Here is a 20,283-nt window from a genome sequence, read left to right as displayed (position 1 = left end):
TGGAGCTTCCCCAGCAATGGGCTGTGGTTTCAATCCTGCATCCCCAAAGAGAACACAGATCCCTGCTGCCAGGGGAGGAGGCCCAGCCCTCAGGGGGTGGTGGTGACTCAGTTCCCTTCCTGGAGGGGTTTGTGCCACCAGCCTGGAGAGCCTCGTGTCCCAAATGCCACCCACGACCCAACTCACCCAGTGCTGGGACCACCAGAGATGGACAAGGACAGAGGATGGGGGATGGACGAGATCAGCAGGGACCAGCAGAATCTTCTCCCTCCAAAACCTGCCAGGGAAGCCTTGGGAACCCTTCCCTTTGCTCCCATTCCTGTTCTCTCCCACTGCCCATGCTTGTCCCTGGGATGCCAGGCTGGAGGGCCCACCCTGGGGACAGAGCCAGGCTGTGACCTGCTGCCACTGTGACGGAATCACACAGGCAGGTCATCAAAAACGTTTTGTCCCACTTTGTTTGGCTCCTGCCCCACTAATACACATTCAATGGCAATGGAAAACCCGTCCTGGGAAGAGCCAAGAGGCAAAAGACAATTTATTATTTAAAAAAATTAAAAATTAATTAATAAAGAAATTTCTGTGAGTGTTTCACAGGACAGAACAATCTCCTTTCCTCTTCCCTGTGGCACAAGCTGGTGCCCACTCTCTGTCAGCACAGTGGAGTCCCCAGACAGTCCCACCACCCCTGGCACAAGGCCACCAGCTTGTCACCCAACCCAAACTGGCAGCTGGAGGGTGCTGAGGCTCCCAGCACTGCCAGGGCTGTGGAGGAAGGAGCTGGGAAGCACCAACCTCTGAGGAAACTGCTGGCAGCAGTTTGAGAGCAGCAAGGAAACCCTGAGCTCTGGGGTTCCTCCTGACCACAGCACAGGGAGATGCCACCAGCCCATGGCCCTGGCACTCCCAGAGCAGCTCCCAGTGCCAACCCCTCCCACAGATGTGATCATAGCAAGCACAATCCCATAAACAGCATCCAGATGTGCTTTGGGAGGCTCCATAAACCTTCTTGATCTCCTGACAATGGTGCCCAGAAGGACTTGGAAAGCTGACAGAACTCTTTGAAGTTTTATGTGATGTGCTTTGGACATCCACAGCAACTGCTCCATGGTCCCCATCCCACCAGGCTGAGCACCCTTCCCACATCCCCAGGTGCTGCTGGGGCAGGAAGCATGAGCCTGACATTGGCTGGATTCAGGAACTGGGGAGCCTGGAGGCTGCTCCGCCCTTCACCTCCACCCTGGGGTCTGGAAATCACTCTGGCATCACCCGAGGAAAGCAGCACTTGGGACACTTCCTCTGCTTCCCTGTCCAGGCTGAAAATACTGTGGGAAAAATAATTCCCAGGGAGAAATTTGGTATCTCCAAGCCTGGCAGTGAGCAGAACATGAGAGGCAGGAAAAGCAGAGGAGCAGCTCTTCCCAAATCCAGAGGGGAGCTGGGGGAGGTCATTTTCAGCCAAGTTTCCCAAGGAAACAGGAATAAGCCACCCTGCCAGCCCATCCCCACAATTCCTGAACCACTGACTTGCTTTTAACCACACCTGTGTGAGGATGAGCCCCTGCCAAAGCCATTCCTTGGGGTCTGAATGCCACCCCACAGCCCCTCCTGTCCCTGCAGGGAAGCAGCACCAAAACCCTGCTTCAGTGAGGAGCCCCCAGAGATGTCCCAGCCTCAAAGCCACAGCCAGAGCTGCATCTTCTCAGGCAAGCAGGAAAATCCAACCCCCAGATGCAATTCCACAGCAGCTGGAGCCCCCCAAGCCCCTCCTCAACAAACTCCTTTGTTTTCTCAAAGCTCTGCCTCTCCCCCAGCCCCCACAAGTGGGGTGCACCTCCCACCACCCTGCCAGAGCTCCATGCCACTCCCCAAGGTCCATTTGCAGCTTTGTCCCCCTCAGCCCCGTGGCAGGGCTGGAGGAAGGCTGGGAGAGTCACATTTCCCCAAGAAATTCCGGGAAAAGCACTCCTGCTTTTAATGAGAAGACTTTTTTTTTTCCCCTCTGCTCTCTTCCATAGCCAAGCTAATAAAAATGGAAAGCACTAAGAAATTCCAGCAGAAGGGAGGTGTGGGGGAGGAGCAAAGGGAAGATCCCACTCATTTAAACCTATCCTAAGCAGAAGATAATTAGCCACATATATCCCAGAAAGAATAGCAACAGTATATGCAATTATTGGGAATGCACACTTTAAGAGCATTTGCCAAAAATGCCTGTTTTTATTAAAAAGGAATGGTTTCACAAAGGCCCAACTGTAAGAAAGGTTGTAATTTGCCCAAATAAAACTTAATTTGATCCATGAAATAGCTGTGGTTTATTGTGTAATATATGTGCTATGTGTTTTAATTTAATAGAATCCAATATAATTGTAAGCCAGTTGAGTTTCAGAGCAATTTTGGGTTGTTCCCACAGTGTGCAGAGCACAGATGCCACTTTGTGCATCACACCAGCATATCCATAAATCAGGAATATAGGAAGGATTATCCACAAAGCAGCAAGTAATGCTTCATCACGCCCCAGACAGAAAACAAGACCTTTGAGGGGAGCAAAAGGAGTTATCCACAGGAAATAGCTCGGGATGCTCTGCACTCAGCCAGGCTCCTGGATGCACTTTTGGGGTGCTGGACCAGCCCCAGGTATCACCCAGCAGCCAGTGATGCCGTGGGCCCCCTTGCAGAGCCCCCAGCCCACCCCAGGTGAGGGGACATGGAGGTGAATCCTTATGTTTGCTTTCTAGGAAGGTCGTGGTCCCTGCTGGACACTCACAAGAGCAGACCCTGTTCTCCCACCAGACAGCTCAGGACACACTGGGGGGCGTACAGGCTCTCCCCTCCCCAGCACAGCTCTGCAGCACCCAACTCCCATTTCCTCCAAAGCTGAGCTTAAACCAGCCAGGGAGCAGCAGATTCACCACCAGCCTCTCCCCAAACCCCCTGCCATGCTTTGCACCAGCAGCAGTTCCCCACAGCCCTGTCCCCTCACCAGCTCTCTCCACAAGGCATTGGGATGGATGAGAGAGATTTTTTTTTTTTTTGTCCTGGTGTTTGTCAGGGAAAACTCCAGAACCCCCCTCTGGCTCCTGAGGCTCATCCCACACCCCCGAGAGGCACCAGCAGCTCCATCCTCTGAGCCAGCACCACTCAAGCTCCTCCTCCACCTCAATCCCACTCCAGAGCAGGCAGAGCCCCAGCCTGGAGCACCCGGGGCTTTGGGAAGCACAGGTTGGTGTGTGAGCAGCTCTGCTGAAAGCATTAACACACATCCCAAAGAGCTGGAGACCTTCCACCACTCACAGCCCATGAAGCCAAGCAGCATCACACCCCAAACCAAACCTCAGCTCTCTTCTCTATACCAACAGGGAATTTTGTCCTTTGCCTTGGTAGCCCACACAGAGTCCTGAATTTGAATTCCAGCTCTGAATTGAACAAGTCCCTCCACTTCCACTGTGGAGATAAAGCCCTGAGAAGGAGGATTATTGCCCAAAGACTGGCAGCCTCCATAAAACTGTGGCCAGGCCTGTGCCACAAAGGGCTCTCAGCCTCTCTTTTTAAAGAAGAACTGAAAGTAGATTAATTTAGCAATAATTTCTTTTCCATTCTGGCTGCTGAAAAGCATTTCTCAGTCATAGCAGCAATGAAGTCAAGGACTGGGATGATGAATATCTGCTCACAGGAGGAGCAGCAGCCTCTGGGACCCACCAGCAGCAACTGGACGCTCCTCCTCAGCCCAGTGCACAGACTTAAACCCCATTATTGCTAAATTAAGAGGATCCTATCAAATAAACACAGTCCACACACCAAAGCCTGCAAGGACTCAGGCCCAATACGAGAATTACTAATTCAGGACTTCCACTGGAGCGGACTTGGGGTACACCCACACCACCAGGAGAACCCAGCTGATGCCTCCAGCCAAGCCTTGGCACTCACAGAAGAACTGTCCATGAGTTTCACTGCTCAACCACCAGCTCAGAACATCTCCCTGTCCCACCACCCCTCAGGTGACCCATGGAGAGCCAGGTGAGCCACTCCACCCACCCCAGGCTCTGCTGCAGCATGGAGAGAGCTGCCTGCTCCCTGCCAAGGCCGTGCCCTGGGGCAGCTCCACCTGAGAAGTCACTGCCTGGGAGGGGTGACAGTCACAAACCCACCCAACAGCTCTGTCCTGCAATGAAACCATCCCCTCTCACCCATAAAGCAGAGCACCTCCGAGTCAGTGCCCAGCTGGGCCCTCAGCACCAGGACAAAGCTGTGTTTGCTGAGAGATCCCTGCCCCAGGCCCGAGGGCAGCTGAGAGATCCCTGCCCCGAGGGCTCTGAGGGAACCCGGCCCCGAGGGCTCTGAGGGAACCCGCCCCGGGCTCTGAGGGCTGCTCAGGGATCCCAGCTCCAGGCTCTGAGGGATCCCTGCCCCGGGCTCTGAGGGATCCCGCCCCGAGGGCTCTGAGGGAACCCAGCCCCGAGGGCTCTGAGGGAACCCGGCCCCGAGGGCTCTGAGGGATCCGTGCCCCGAGGGCTCTGAGGGATCCCTGCCCCGGCCCCGAGGGCTGCTCCGGGATCCCAGCCTTAGCACCACAACAGCAGAGGCTCAGAACTCCCTGAGCTTAGTGTGACCCTGGGTGTTCCAGCACTGCTACAGGGAAAAACCCCCTCATTTCCCCACTGCACTGCCCAAAATAGGCCCCTGGTGATTTGTAACCACAGGGGTGACCCAGCAGCCTCCTCAGGACAAAGCTGAGCCAGCTCCAGCTTGAAAGGAGCCACAGAGACCCCACAGATCAGACCAAGCACAGGCCAGCACCCACCTGTGAGGGAGCTCTTTAATTTCTACCCTTAAAATGTTCTAACACCATACAGACCCAACAACAGGGAATGTTCCACTTACTTCAGGTACTGGGAGAGCACAATTCCTGCAGAAAGGAGGAAAATCCCACGTGGAGAAGCTCAGAAAGGAGCACAGCTGAGGCCATCCTGCTTTTATAGGTGTGGTGGGTTTACAGGAAACAGGTTTTCTGGGAATGGAGTGGCCAGAGGCCAATAGGTGTTCAGATTTTAAATTGACACCAGGCTTGGCCACTGAGGGTGGATGCGCCTCTGAGCACACAGGGGTTAGAAGCAGAGCACTCCCTTGGGCTCTCTCTTTGATTTCCGGCCAGCAAAGAAGCAAGGCCTCCCCTGCCCGGCTTCGAGCTGGGCGGGGGAGGGGAAACCTGCAGCCTGGCAGAGGTAGGCCTGACCCTCAAGATGGAAGGGTGGTGGGGGCACCAGGAGGCGTTGGGCAGCCCCCAGGAGAGACAGAGGGAGAGAGGCCCCGAGAGGATTTGGGCAGCCCCCCCACCCCCCAGCCAGAAGACGAGAGAGGGAAAGCTGGTACAGGCCTGTGGCCTTGAAGTGATATCGGCCTGTGGAGAAGGAGGGGGAAGGGGGGAGTGCAGCAGGGAAGGAGCCTGGCCGAGTGCAGGAGTTTGTTAACCCCTTTCTGGACGATGAAGACCTCACAGAGCATTTGGACCTTTCCTGGAGGGGAGATGGAGTGGATGATAAAGAGGAAATGGGCAAGTGAATGACAGTTGGAGCAGTGAGTGAGGCTGGGAGAGTAAAGAAGAGGCCGGAAAGAGATGATGGAGTAGCTGGTTGCTGGACTCTTTTTGGTACAGCCATGGACAGAACCGTGCTTCCTTGTGACACAGAGGCTGCATGCAGGGGGGAGGCGATGGCTCAGAACTGAGAGGGTTCAGTTTGGAGACCCCCCGGCCCCAGGGGGTAGACAAGTATGGGGGGGACAAGAGGTCTCGAGATGAGAGAAAACTGTGCTTTTTTGGAACTGGTCAAAGCACCCTTAAAAGGACAACCCTCGAAGCAGCTCTGCTCCATGCACATGGTGAGAGCGCTGGGCATGCAAGGAAGAGGTCACCATGGCCCCAAGAAGGACTCCTCTCCTCTTGATGGACTGAAATTGAGTATTTACAGGGTGATGGATGGAGAGTTGAAATTTGGAAGATGTACTGGAAATGTGGTGGGGGGAGGAGGAAATGTTTTTGTGGAGTTTTCATTTTCCAGGTGTGTGTGTGTGTGTGTTTTCCTTTTGTAGTTTAGTTAATAAACCTTTTTTTCTAAGCTAGAGGCCTGCTTTGCTTATTTCCTGGTCACATCTCACAGCAAACACCAGGGAAGTATATTTTCATGGGGCACTGGCATTGTGCCAGTGTCAAACCATGACAATAGGGCTGGGGCAATCAGCAGCAGCTGTGGGTGCTGCACAGCAGGATCCCATCAGCTCCTTAATCAACGCCACCGTGCCCAGCTGCTCCTGCAAACCTGGCAGGGAATTCACTCCTCCTTCCCCACGGCAGTGCCCTCCACCCACAGCCAGCCCAGGTGACAATTCCCAGCCCCAGGTCCATCCCCACTGCAGGGAAGGCTCCAGCTGAGCTCTGAGAGAGTCCAGTGTGCAGCTCACTAGCTTTGAAGTCCTAAAGCTCCTTTAAAGAGTTGTAAGTTTCAATGATTATAAGGTATTAAAGGGGCAAAATGAGACAGAAAAGGATACTTGATGTCATATTTTGTTGCCTCACCATAAAATCCTTTTTTATTCCCTTTAAAGCCCTGCTGTCAACTGAAATAAAACTCCAGATTTATTCCTGGGGAAGCACATGAGTAATGAAAAAAAGAGAATTAAGCACCATCAGTGGATTGCACAAGGGAAAGTCCAGAGTTAACCCTCAAATCTGTCCTTGGTGCTGTTTTGTCCAAAATTATGGATGAAGTGGGTAGAAAGTGGAAAATGGTGGCACTGCTCCACGAGGAGGAGAACGGGGAGCAAAGGTGTGAATGTGGTGTGGGAAATGCTGGGGAAAAGAAAATGAAACAAAAAAAGCAATGTTTGCTGGTGCTCCCCAGGTAAAATGAGGACAGTATTGAGCAAAATCTCTTTTAAAAGCCCCCAAAACATAAAAATGGCCTCTTGATAGACTGTGTGAAAGTGATACAGCAAAGGAGGTGGGTGGTTTGGCAGGACCCACCAAACCTAAGCCAAAGGGATAAAAAAACCCCTGCAAAGCTCTTGAAAGCTGCTTTAAATGAGAGTGACATGTTTTGACACCGTTCCCTAAGAATGGCTGTAACACAAACAAAAATTAATGATGTCAAGTATTAATACTGATGCTGCAGGAATTCAAGCAATGTGGTCCCAATTAAACATCAAATATGGTTATAATTTGAAAAATGACTGCAGGAATGTCATTGCAACATTCCCTGCTCAGATCTCTCCAGCATCCACCCAGGTTCCTGTGTTTCCCTGTGGGATGCAGCCCCCACCTTCCTCCATCCCTGGAAGTGTCCAGGGCCAGGCTGGACGGGGCTTGGAGCACCCTGGGATAGTGGAAGGTGTGCAACAAGGTGGCATTTCAGGTCTCCTCCAACCCAAACCATTCCAGGATTCCACAATTCTATGATTCCCCATCCTCACTCGTGGCTGTGGCAGGAACATCAGAGCCAGGTGCCAAAATGCAGGACCCTGACATGAACCAGGAGGGCTTTTGAGTGGTAAATTCAGGCAATATTTAACCCTTTAAGGTCTCATTGAATATTTTTCTCTGTGAATATGAAGGTGACAAAAACATCCTCTGCAACCTTGGAAGCTTCCCAGTCACTGGGCTCCAGAGGCTGGGATTTTATGGAAATCAAAGGCACAGACTGGAATTGTAGCAGAACTCCAGGACTTGGCAGAGCTCCTCCCTGGCAATAAATAACTTCCCTGACCAAGCAAAGCCTGTGTCCAACCTGCCCCTGCCAGGCCCAGCACAAGTCAGAGCAAAGGAGCTGATTTTATCCAGGATTTCCAGGCAGAGTAAATCAGCTGAGACAGGCACATCTGACCAGGACATTTTTTTGGCTGCAGCTGCTCCTCAGAGTAAATATATTCTTCCCAAACACTCCTGGATCATTTATTGCCTGGATGACAGACTGGGAGATCTACGGGACAAAGCTGCTCGTGGCTCCTCCGAGGCACTGGAGACGTTCCCAAAATCCAGGCCATTCTCCAGTGGAGGATCCACCCAACCACGAGTTGTCCAAAACCTCCATTTGTTTCTCAACCATCAAACACGTCTGGGATGTGCAAGGCTCACAGACAACCCCTGGGTAAGGCCAGAAATCCAAACTGGTCCTGCTGGGCAGCTTTGTGGCTGTGCAATATTCTGCTTTTCTCCAAGACCTACTGATTAGCACTGATGAAGATTAATCTGCACAAACATGGATGTACACCCTCGTCCTCACCACGTTCTGTGTTATCAGAGAGGTCAGACAGCCCTGGGTGAGAAGAACTACAGATCTTCCTCTCACCTCCTCCCAGTGCTCCCTGGCACTCCAACTGGCCTCACTCACCCTCCTCTTGGAGCCAGCTGCAGCCTTCCAACTCATTTATTGCTTTTCCAGGGTCCTGGCTGAGATGGGAGACAGCAGCTGCCCCCTGGAACCCCCTGACTGCTGCCAACTTCAGCTGGGGGGGGAAGAAAAAAGACAAATCCCCCCCCATAATGCGAATACTTTATTATCAATGAGTGACTGGTATTAGCTTTTTGTCTGGGTATTAATAATTTTTCAAAAAACCATACATCAAAATTAGGGCTTTCTCCTATTTTTGCTGTATAATTTTTGTTGTTTTTTTCTTTTTTTTAAAAATCTGTATTGAAAGAATTATATAAGCCAAAGTGCATTTTCTGTTTTTTGTCCATATACACATTGCACCATACATAAATAATTACATTGTAAAAATGACTCCATAATTACAAGTATAATATATATTTTCATATAATATATAAAACTTTATATTAAATCTAGGTAGATGATATTTGGGATAGTCTGTGTCTTTTTTTTTTTTCTTTTTTTTTTTCTTTTTGTGTGTGTGTGTTTTGTTGCCGTTGATGTTTTCCTTTCCTCGGAGGGTTACCGGTTGTTGCTGAGTAAGATCTCCAGCCAACACGGACATGACGTGATGAACTGTCTGGAATAACAAGGCCCCCAGCCCTTGGCGAAGCTGATCCGGACGCTGTTGGGGTCGTAGGGCCCGTCTGCATAATCCAGCTCGGCCGTGTGCTGCAGCAGGCAGGATTTCTCATAGTCAAACACCTTGATGGAGTAGCCCGGCATCACCTTGCGCACGATCAGAGTCCTGCAGTTGGGGATGTCCAGTGTCGGGGAGTTGACGAAGATGGGATGCTCGCTGCGGTTGTAGGCCCACACCCCGTCCGGTTCCTTGCTCAGTAAAATCCCGTAGCCGATTTTACTTCGAGTCCTTCTCACAGTCTCGCTCCTGTTGTCCAGGTTTAGCTGTCCGAGGCAGAAGCCGTTTCCTTGAGGTAGGTCGTAGAAGATACTGACAGACTGTTCGTACACTGTGTAGAGGCGGCCCACGCGCGTCCGGTGCTCCCAGTAGGCCACGTTGCACCAATGGCTCCTCTTCACGGCATCGGGCGACGTGCTGGCATCTGTGGGGACAGAGAGGGAGTCAGGAGTGCTGGGATTCACCTGGGGAACCACAGGGGTGGAGCCTGGGAAACAGCTCCTCACGCCCATCAGCTCTGCTCCGTGAGAACTTGAACTTGCGCTCAACTCAGCCCTTGCGTTCAACACAAATTTCATGTTCAACCCAAAAGACGGTGCTCAACCCAAAACTTGTGCTCAACACAAATTTCACACTCAACTCAAAACCCGTGTTCAAGCCAAAGCTGGAATTTAACTCAAAGTTCATGCTCAACCTAAAACTTGTGTTCAACACAAACTCCACATTCAACCTAAACTTGTATTTAACCTGAAGTTCATGCTCAGCCCAAAACCTGTGCTCAACCCAAAACTTCTGTTCAACACAAATTCTGTGCTCTTCCCAAATCTGTGTTCAACCCAAACATGGTGCTCAATCCAAAACTTGTGTTCGACACAAACTTCATGTTCAACCCTGTATTTGCGTTCAACCCAAACTTGTATTTAACCCAAAATTTTCGTTCACCTCAAAAGTTCTGTTTTACTCAAAGTGTGTACTCAATCCAAAAATGTGTGCTCAACCCAAAGTCCGTCTTCAACCCAAAGCTTGTGCTCAACCCAAATCCTGTCTTCAGTTGTGTCAAATACCACCAAGACTGGTGGCTCAAGCCCAGGATGGAGACCCCAGAGAACACCCACCATCTCCCATGAGCTCAGCACATCTCTCTCTCCATTTAATGTCCAACCCTGCATCCACAGCTGGGCCTGCGTGTCCTCAGGATATTTGCACTCCTCCCACTGGAGCTGATACAGACACTGTCCTGGTATCCTGAGCCTGGTGGCTCCCCAGCACCCCTGTAACCCCACCTTTCAAGCCCAACTTGTGCCAAGCTGACCCTGGGGATGTCCAGGATGTGCCTGGATGAGTGACCCGCTGGGTGTCTCCTCGGTGTAATATTCTCTGACAGCAACCCTGATGTTCCCACGGGGAACATGAAATCTGAGGAAGTGTTTCATGCCAAGGGGGAGTAGCTGCTATGAACTATACATGTCCTTCTAAAAACCCACTGGAACTCTCTCTCCAGACAATGAGAGATGTCTCTTCTTTCTAGGAATTACACTCAGGGAAGACGGGAGGGACGCAGGCTGCCAGAAATCTGTTTAATCTATGATGCCTCCAGAATTTATGATGTCTCCAGAAGGAAGACAGGAAAAGAAGGAGCCCCAAAGAGGGCGAATTAACCACTTGCTGAACATCGTTCCTGTTCCTAACGCACCGGTTAAGGGAAAACCGCCGTGGAATTTCCAGCAAGGAGCTCTGCTCTGGCTGGCTGTGCTCCGTGGCCGGCATTAAGCTCCCTGACAATCCCTCACGTGCCCGCGGCCTGCTGACCCCGGTGCCTCCGTGCCATCATGTCCCATTAACTCGCCCGCGGGGTGATGCCATTATTTTGCTCCAGAGCCCCCATTGACACACCGGATTTCAGGCCCAGCCCTCCAGTCCCGCTTCTTTTCAGGCTCAAATTACCCCGGAGGAGAGCGGGCTCCCCTCCCCATTAACCAGCTTTGAATTAAGCAGCTTTGTTGGAGTTTAACTGGAGTTGTAACTATACAAATTTAAGGGGAGGGCCGTGGGGGAGGGGGTGATGGGGCAGGCGGGCAGGCAGCAGGATGCCCTTTGCTGTGGGCAATGCTCATCAGCCTGAAGCAGCCCCTTCACCCACCACAGGTCACATTTTGGGGGAGCATGTCAGTTTTTTCCCCTTCACCCACCACAGGTCACATTTGGGGGGACCATTTCAGTTTTTTCCCCTTCACCCACCACAGGTCACATTTTGGGGGACACCATCTCAGTCCATCCCTCTGTCATCAACTGGGACAAATTCCACTAAACCAGGGTGCTAAGGGCCCCATCCATCTTCCACAGCATCCAGTTTCCACAGTCATTTTTCCCCTGGGATATCCTACAGATGCTCCCAATGCCTTCTCAAAGCTCTCCCCAAACACTGAACTTTGCTGTTGTCCCACTCAAGTGATCTGGGGGCTACACACCAGCTCAGAGCCTTTCATGTGCCGGGGCTGGAGGCTGGTAGCAATTACTGAGCTCTGCATCTGTTTAACCTCCCAACCTCCTCAAAGCCCTCCATGCCCATTAGCTATGTTGGTTTTGTTATTACATTTTTGAGAAACTACTGCTCAGCCCCTGCATTTCCCTTACAGATTAAGGATGGGACAACTTCAAACCTCCAGTGTCCCCAGCAGCTCCATTAATCAGGGGAACAGTCAGCAATAAACATTTAAATAGAAGTTTCTCATGGTTTAGTGCAAATTAATATACAAGGGGGGGGAAAGTAAAGCTGGAGGAAAACGGTGCCTATCCTACAAAAATATTTTGCTGGAGGTGCCAACAGCCCTGGTGCCATCTATGCTTTCCAGGAACTGGGAAATATCTAAGCAAAAGCATCCATGGAAACATGGGTGATTTTCACATGCATTTGAAATAGCTTTATTAAAAGCATTTCCATGCAACTTAAGGCAGGAACTTCCCTCCATCCATCCATGAATGCAATCCCCTGCCAGTGAGCTCCTCATCTCTGCCATCCCACAGCCCCTGCCTGGCAGTGCCAGCTCACAGCACTCCTGGAGAACTCCTGTGCTCCTTCAAGCAGGCGACGATGTGAGTTTAGGTAACAGCACCTCAAGAAAGGAGAAGTTTCCTTTCAACCGACTTCTTCTGGCCAAGGGAGAGGAAAGTCTTTAAAATCCAAAAAAAGCGACCCAGAGGGAAGTGACCCCCTAGCAGGGGACAGCTCAAGGCTCATCTGAGCAGCCCTTGCCCGCAGGAAGCTGTCGCAGGGTCCCTCTCCCAGCGCTCCCCGTGCTGCGGTGGGTTCCTCTCCCTCCTTTTATCTCCCAGTGCACTCAACCAATTCCTGCAAAGATGAACTCATCCCGCAGCCCTGACATAAAACAAGCACTTCAGCAAGCCCCCAAATCAGGGGGGCCTGTGCTGTGTCTCATCCCCTGCCAAGTATTAGTTTCGCCTCCAGCTATTAGCCACTACCACTCTGCAGAGAGCAGGGGCGGCCGGCACACCACCACCTCCTCCTCTGCCTTTTAAATAAATATTCCACTTTTCCCTCCTCTTTTTTTCCATGCTGCCCTTTATGCACAGACAAGAAAATCCACTTTTTGTTCTGTTTTTTTCCCCCCCTCCCACTTCTGCTGGAACAGAGGCGGGCTTGTTAGCGTTCTTTTTGAAGAAAGGAAAATATTTGAGTCCCGCAGTGGTACAGGAGGGGTTTTTAACAACTATCATTGTAGGCAGCTACAACTTGTAGCAGCTCCAGAGGGGCTGGCGTCAGGGCTATCTCCTCCATCAAAGCCACCTTCATCCATCAGATGGAGGGGCTGAAACTCTGCCTTGTGTTTACTCCTTCACCACTGCTCCTTCACACAGTGATGCCTCCATGCCTCCCAGCACATCCCAGAGTGAATTCAAACAATTAGAGATAAAGGAACAAGATAGGAGAATCCAGCCCAGAATTTAAAGGGAAAAGGCTCCTGCATGGCTCAGGCAAAAGGAATCTGGCTCTGGGAATAAATGCAGAGAGCAAACACTGTAAATCCTCCCGGCGTTAGCAGCACTGCTGCTGTCATTCCCTGCAGAGTGTGGAGGTAAAGAAAATAACTTGAGGTTTGAGACTATTTGTGATTTGACAGCGTTTTATGCCAGTAAAGTTCAAAGCAGTGCTTTAAAAGAGAAAAGAAAGATGCTTTTTTCCAAAACAAAACGCTGCACAGTCCCACTGCTTGATGTTGCGCTTGAAAGCAGGATGGAAAACATGGGCAGATCATGGAGCACATGAAACAAACGGCTCTGATTCACTGCTTGGCTTTTCCAAAGCCACCAAACCTCCTCCCAGCAGGTCAAATGGCCCCCTCAATACACGGCTGCAAGGAAGATCTTCTCAGAACACTGAAGAGGTGCCCACAGGGAAGACCATGCACATGAAAAATAAATCACTGCACTCTCCAGATGTGATGGGGACTTGAATGCACATCTGGGCAACCTGGAAATGAAGCAGGATATTCCAAAGTCCTCCCAGCACTCCCCGTTTCCATGTCCCTCCCTCCTGTACTCCTGTGTCACAGGGCAGCTCCACACTCCACTGGCCATGGAGCTCAGGTACTCCCTGCCTCAACACCTTTCCATTCACTTTTACTCCACTTTTGGACTATCAGACCCATGCTCAGTCTTTTTCCTCCCCTCTGCCACAGCACAGATCTGTATTTACACTGCCCAACACACAGGAGCAGGGAAGCAGGAAGGTTACAGCCATACACAGGTCACTGTGAACACAGTCCAGATAAAAAGCCCAGCACAAAGAACACACACATTTCCCCAGAATCTATTAACAGTTCACTGGGGAGCCATCAGTTAAAATAATCCCCCATTAATACCCCTGGAAACAAGCGCCAGGGTAAGGAAGGGTTAAAACTTTCCACAGCAGAAATGGAATTTTTATGGCCCCACAAAGAACAAAAAAAAAAAAAGAAAGAAAAGAAAGAAAAAAAGAGAAATTAATTGTCAATCTGCCCCAGCAAAGCTCACAACCATTTTCTTTAAGCCAATATACTTAAAATACCTCAGCCTTACAAGTTGCAGCTGGAATGCATCACTGTGCCCCCCAGAGCCCCCCTGCCACCAGCACCAACCCCAGCACGGCCCCTTGGGCTGGGGAGAGGCTGGGGCTGTCCCCAGCATGGGGGGCCCCTCAGGGGACACAAACCAGCCCCTGCTGGCTGCCCATCCTCAGGGGAGCTGTGGGTGACACCCTGAGGGGACCTTGGAGGGGTTGGGGACCCCATCTCAGTCCCACCACGGGAGCACCCCAATGCTGGCCCCACTGTGTGTATTTAGGGCAACATCCTAACCCCAGCAGGGAACAGACACAGGAGGCTGGGCAGGAGCTTCTCCAGGTGAAAATCCTGGTGAGGACAGGACACTTCAGTCCCCTTCCCTAAGTGCTCCTTGGTTTCTCCAGGGAAGGTGCTGTTACAGCAGGACAATGAGCTCCTGGGGGGAAAAGGCAGGTGGGTAATTTTTGCCCATTATTGCATCATTTCACACTGTTTCTGCTGGGGCTGTGGATGATGTGGAAGCCTCATCATTTAACCCCACTCCCACACGGTACAAACAGATATTGGTGTTGGTTTCTGGTTTACTCCACTGAATGTAAGGATTCAGCTCAGCTTCCATCTCAACTACAAAACAAGAATGTGATTTTATGTTGTCATTAATTGGTGTCACTGCTGTCACTGCCGGGTCTCCCCCACAAGGCCCATTCCTCGTGCTGGATGTGGCTGTTGGGCAGCCATGGACACCAGTTCAGCTCCTCTATCCCAAAAAACCATGGGAAGACAGCTGAGAAGAGCCCTCCCCACCACCATGTCCACCATCCTCCTCCTCCAGGCCTTCCCTTGGAGCAGAGCTCTGCTGCTCCCCAGCCTCCTCCTCCAGCAGATTTAATTTGTTCACCCAGGAGATGATTAACTCCGAGGAACACTTGCGCTGGGTTAATTAATTAAATCAGTTCAAAAAAAAGGGTCTGACGAGCACCAGAGCCGGGGCAAGAGGTGTGTGGAGAGGCCTGGGGGGAAAGGGGGACATTTCCATGGCAGCCCAAGAAACAAAAGCAACACAGGACAAGGAGCCAATGCCAAGAATGAGGATGAAAACAATTTTCTCTGCATAAAAGAAATCACTCTGCAAAATCATCAGCTCATGCTAATTTTTTTTTTATATCCTTCAAAGCAAAACACATGCCATGTTTAGTTCTGCCCGGAAATTTGGAAGTCATCATCAGTTAGCTTATTTTTAAGCTAAACTCAAGGAGTTTGCTTCTAATGGACCTTCCCTGGCCATTAAATCCACAGTCCAGAACATGATTTTAAGGTATTTTAGCACTGTTTTTCTCCCCAGCTCCCCTGTTTTAGAAAGGGCTTTTCAGCCAAGGGTGAAAACTGGAAAAACCCAACTCGGGTATTTTTCCCTGACATTTTTATGTGTTATTTCTGAAGGCCAAAGTTTTCAGAGATTTAGGTGATATTTTTAAAATGTTTTTGAGTCCAACAGTCTCCATTAACCTCAGCCTGTCTTGCTCAGAGCTTTCAGGCCCATCCATGGCTTTTCCAGCTCCAGGTACCTGCGTTACACCTGGCACGTCCAGGGAACACAACAATGTAAATACAGCTTCAAAAGGAGCCCCGAACGTCACCGCCCACGCTGGCTGCCACTTCTGAGAGCCTCAGAGCTGTCATCAACCACAGCCTGCCTGGGACTTCTGCCCTCTTGGAAACCAGCCCTGGATAAACCCAAACCCAGCAAAATCCTGGGGTCGTGCTTGGCATCTCCCTGAGCATCCACCCCTGTGCCCCAACCAGCTGGAAAATGGGGAGAAAAATGAGCTGGTGAAAACCACAGGGGACAGGTTGGGCGAGGGAAGGTCCCCACTGTTTGATTTTCTGTAAAATCCGGAGGTTTGATCAAAATCTTCCGTGTCTCATCTGGTTGGGATTGGCTTTTTCTTCTGCCTGCTCCTGGCAAGGCACCAGCTCCACTCACAGGGGAGAAGGTTCATTCCCAAAAGTGCCCTCTGCAGCAGGGTGAGGGAAGCCAGGACAAAAATGAGGGGGAAACCACCTTTTTTCCCACTTTGAGAACTCACACATTTTCAGGTCCTCCACCCAACCACGTGTGCAGTCCCTTTTTTGTTCCCCCAGAGCCTGAAAAACGCTGAGAATCTGGGAGAAATCACCCCATAAATCACAGGATGGCAGAACTCCCTTCCAGCCACAGCTGTGATGTCCAAGGCTCCTCTCCCCACGCCGCTCCCGCTGCTCATCAATCCGGGGGCTGCAATCCCAGCCACATCCCGTGGGATGGGCAAGGACTGGCCGTTCTGGCTTGGCAGAGCAGCTGTGGGTGCTGTCAGCCTCCCCCGGGGCAGCGGGATAATCCTCCCAGCGGCCGGAGCCGCGGCGGGGCCGGGGCGCTGGGAAATGGGATAAATATAAATAATCATAGTTTTCGCTCCCAGAGAAGTTTCGGCTGAGCGCTTCAAAGCCTTTTAAAAGCAGAAACTAATTAGTAGGTCCCTCAGAAGAGAAACAGGAATAACACCCCTTCCCGCCTCCATCGCGCCGCTCGCAAAGAGCACGTTGGGCGCTGGAGCCCAGCCTGGGAACCTCCTCAGCACAGGGGACGGGCCAGAGGCTGTGCTTGCACCAAACCAAACCCTGCTGCTTCACACCAGCACTAATCCTCAATCCTTAACGATGGAAAAGATCTCCAAGGAAGGGGCTTCTCCCAGGGTGGAGGGGACACTGAGTGCTGGAGCTGGTTTTGAAGCCAGAGGCTGAGTTGGTGAGGATGTCATGCGGAGGCTGCAGAGATGCTGCTTGAGCCTCCCTCATTTCCCACACTTCCCAAGAACATCAGGGTGTCCCCAGCAGCAGCAGGACCACTGACCCAGCACTGGCTGCTTTTTATATCCAGTTGTTGGACAATCCATGGGCACTGAGCTCTCCAAACCAGGAAGGCTGTCCTGCAAAGGCCAGGCAGCCCATCACCACCTCCTTGCACAGCCCAACCCCAAATTACAGCTCAGATCCCTCCAGGAACAACCCAAACTTGCCATTTCCAGAGGGGAACGCTCAGCTTCCCCTTCATGAGGCCACCTTCAGATGTCCCAGCTGATCACAGAAAATCCACCTCCCAAAACACCAGGGAAATGGGAACTTTGGGCTCCAGAGCTCACACCGGACACAGGACCCTGAGCAGGCTGCAGCTGCAGCAGATTTTTAGTTTCCTACCAGAAATGAGTGGAGCTGGGAGGAAAACCAAAGCCATACCAAACAAAACACCACCACCAGACGGATTTTGAGACCCTGCACTGCTCCAGTCCCAGCCATTCCCTCTGGAGCAAGAGCCTCTCCCTGCTCTCACACCTCCACGGGATTTACTCCTGAGAATAATGGTTTCCAGAGGTGAAGTGAGGAGCAGCAAATGGGCTGAAAAAACCCAAGGCCACCCTGATTTCTCAGCAGCCACAGCAACACCTTCAAGGGCAGACTGAGCGTCAGCTCCACGGGAGTATCAAGGACTGAGAGAGTTTTAGGAAACCATCCCCAACCTGGAAAACAACCTGCAACAGAGGAGGCTCCCTGAGGGGGCCACAAGCAGCAGCCCAACAAATACTTTCCTCCATACAAACTGGGAATGAGCTGCTTTGCTCCTCCTTGGCCAGTTGGGTGTGGAGTCTGGTGCTAGGCAGACGCGAGACCTCAGCTTGGGAACTCTGCCTTTGAACCTAACCCTGTGCCAGAGGGCTCATCCCAGACCCCAGAGAGGCTGTGGGTTCTCTATTCCAGCCCACCCCTCTCTCCGAAAGGGCTCCAGCTGAATCCTCCCCTCATCTGATAATTCTTCCCCAGCAACCCCAAAAAAAGGCGCTTTTCCCCAGCCTGGTATCAGTGCCCTCACATATATGGGAAGCAGACAGGGGCTGTGAGAGGAATGGGAATTCAGGCTTTGCTCTGCCTGGCCAGAAGCCAAGATCCTGCTCCTGATAAAGCTCTCCCGAGCCTCTCTGTCTGCGCAGGCACCTCGAGAGGGAGCCAGGGCTGCGGGGCTGCCACCGCTGTCACAACGCCCACGGCTCCTGCAAGTCCCCGCTCGTGGAGGATTTGCTGGGGTTTTACAGGGAATTAAAGGATTTTGGGTGCCAGCCTGGCCTTTGCAAGGAAAATCCTTCTGGTGTGCTGGCCAACCTGGTCATGCTGAAAGGCTGAACCTGTACGGGGAGGTCTCGGGCTCCTGCCTGATGGAGGGATTGAAAGGGCTGGGATGGGATTGGGGTGAGCAGGGATGAGAAGGGCCCGGTGCAGGAATCCCACCAGGAGAGGTGGAAGGGAGCACAGGGATGGCTCCTGCCCTCCTACAACGTGCCCAGGGCTGTGTGGGCACCCCCACACGCCAGATTTTCCGATAGCTGCTCCATGGATTGTGTGTAAACATCTGCTGGGGCCGCCCCAGCCCTGCTCCAAGCAGGCAGCTGGTCCACTCACCACTGCTTGTGGCCAGCATCCACGGGCTCTGACTCCCACTTCAAGCAAAGACTAAACAATGACTTCAGCAACTCGGGATTTAAGCCCCAAGGTCGGTCCCTCACATGCACAGGGGAGCAGGGAGGATGCTGGGCTGGCATCTCCAGGAGGATCTGCAGCACCCTGAGTGCCACAAACACAGCCCTTGTGCCATCTGTGTGCATGGAGGGGCCCTTCCTCTGCCAAATCCACAAACCAGCAGCCCAGAGAAGTGCATGCACAGAGCACCCAGTTCTGCTAACCTGGGACAAGACCATCCCTGAAGATCAATCAAATCTTTTCTAAGAATTGTAGAATTTTTACAGCTGTAGCTCTAAAATCATTGAGCCAGACTGTCACATCTTTATATTCCCTGGAACGGCGCTGTAAAACCTGTTAAAGTGCAGATCAACAGCAAGAAAACTGGTGGGGGATGAAAATCAATGTATTTGCATGAAACCCCCACCACTGAAGAGCATGACTGCAGCCCAGACCTCTGCAAGTCCCCATCTCCCAGGGTCATCTCCCAAATTCCTCACCACGGAGACTGGAGGTGACTCACACCAATTACCCTCCCTGGCCAAGAAGGACTTGTTTTCATTTCTACAAACCACAGTTTCTTTAAAAAAAAAAAGGGGGGGGGGAATAGGAAAATGCCAAAATACACAGAGAACTCCATGGAATACATCCTGTCCTGCTGCACTAATATGAATCCCAGACAACTCCAGCTTTGCTTGGGATATTCTAGGAGAAAAGGATTAATGAGTTATCACAGAATGGTTTGGGTTGGAAGGGAGCTTTAAGTTCATCCCATTCCACCCCTGCCATGGGCAGGGACACCTTCCACCATCCCAGGTTGCTCCAAGCCCAGTTCAGCCTGGTTTTGGACACTTCCAGGGATCCAGGGGCCGCCACAGCTTGTCTGGAAAATCTGTACCAGAGCCTCCCCAGCCTGACAGGGAAGAATTTCTCCCCAGTATCCCATCCATCCCTGCCCTCTGGCAGTGGGAAGCCATTCCCTGTGTCCTGTCCCTCCATGCTGTGAGTTATAGCAAGGACACAGCCAGTGGAACTGCATTTTCAAGCTAAAAAAAATAACCTTTTCAGGACTGGTCTATGCAGGGTTTGTGGCTGCAACTCCTCCACAAGCTGTTTTGGGGCTGAAAGCAAAGGCTGAACTCAGAAACTGCAGAAGAAGCAGCACAGAAATGACCTTCCCATGGAGAGGGAAAGGGAAGGAGAGGAAGGGGAGCAGGTCGGGCTCTTTGTACATCAAGGCCAGGGAGATTAAGGGAGCACGTGAAGGCATCCTTGGGGATAATGAGTTCAACACTGCACTCCCTCAGCTCAGCACTGCAGGAGAAATAGCAGATTCCTCCCCTCCCTCCGGGAAATCCGTTCTAAAAAATAAAGTGAGAAAAACTGGGGGAAACACCAGGCATTACACATTCAAAAGGCAGCTTGTCACCAGCCTGAACCAGACCCTTTTTTAATTTCATTCTATATATATCACACATATAAAGAATCCACATGGATGTAGAGAATCCCTCTGCAAAAACCTTGAAGAATAACTGGGTGTAAAACCAGGGTTGAATACTTTTCCAGAAATACATTCACAAAGCTCACACAAATTCCCACTTTGGGTAATTTTTGCCCATTA

At 51.5% G+C, this 20,283-nt stretch overlaps 1 protein-coding gene and 1 long non-coding RNA gene across 2 annotated transcripts in view; both read right to left on the bottom strand.

Annotated features, from left to right (window-relative positions):
- LOC115907572 overlaps nucleotides 1-5,099 on the bottom strand; it is a 63,458-nt gene extending 58,359 nt beyond the window's left edge. Inside the window, exon 1 of the long non-coding RNA XR_004061050.1 lies at nucleotides 4,879-5,099. This is a non-coding gene — a long non-coding RNA (uncharacterized LOC115907572). The remainder of the gene's footprint in view (nucleotides 1-4,878) is intronic.
- Nucleotides 5,100-8,528: 3,429 nt separating this feature from the next.
- SMAD6 (SMAD family member 6) overlaps nucleotides 8,529-20,283 on the bottom strand; it is a 37,758-nt gene continuing 26,003 nt past the window's right edge. The window contains 1 exon segment of the mRNA XM_030955168.1: nucleotides 8,529-9,481. Within this exon segment, the coding sequence (XP_030811028.1) occupies nucleotides 8,940-9,481 (542 nt within the window). The 3' untranslated portion in view covers nucleotides 8,529-8,939.

The sequence above is a fragment of the Camarhynchus parvulus genome, chromosome 10, assembly GCF_901933205.1.
Source record: "Camarhynchus parvulus chromosome 10, STF_HiC, whole genome shotgun sequence".
NCBI classification, from domain to species: Eukaryota; Metazoa; Chordata; class Aves; order Passeriformes; family Thraupidae; genus Camarhynchus; species Camarhynchus parvulus.
Note: the sequence above shows the minus strand (reverse complement) of the source record. Positions and strands in the feature narration are given on the sequence as shown.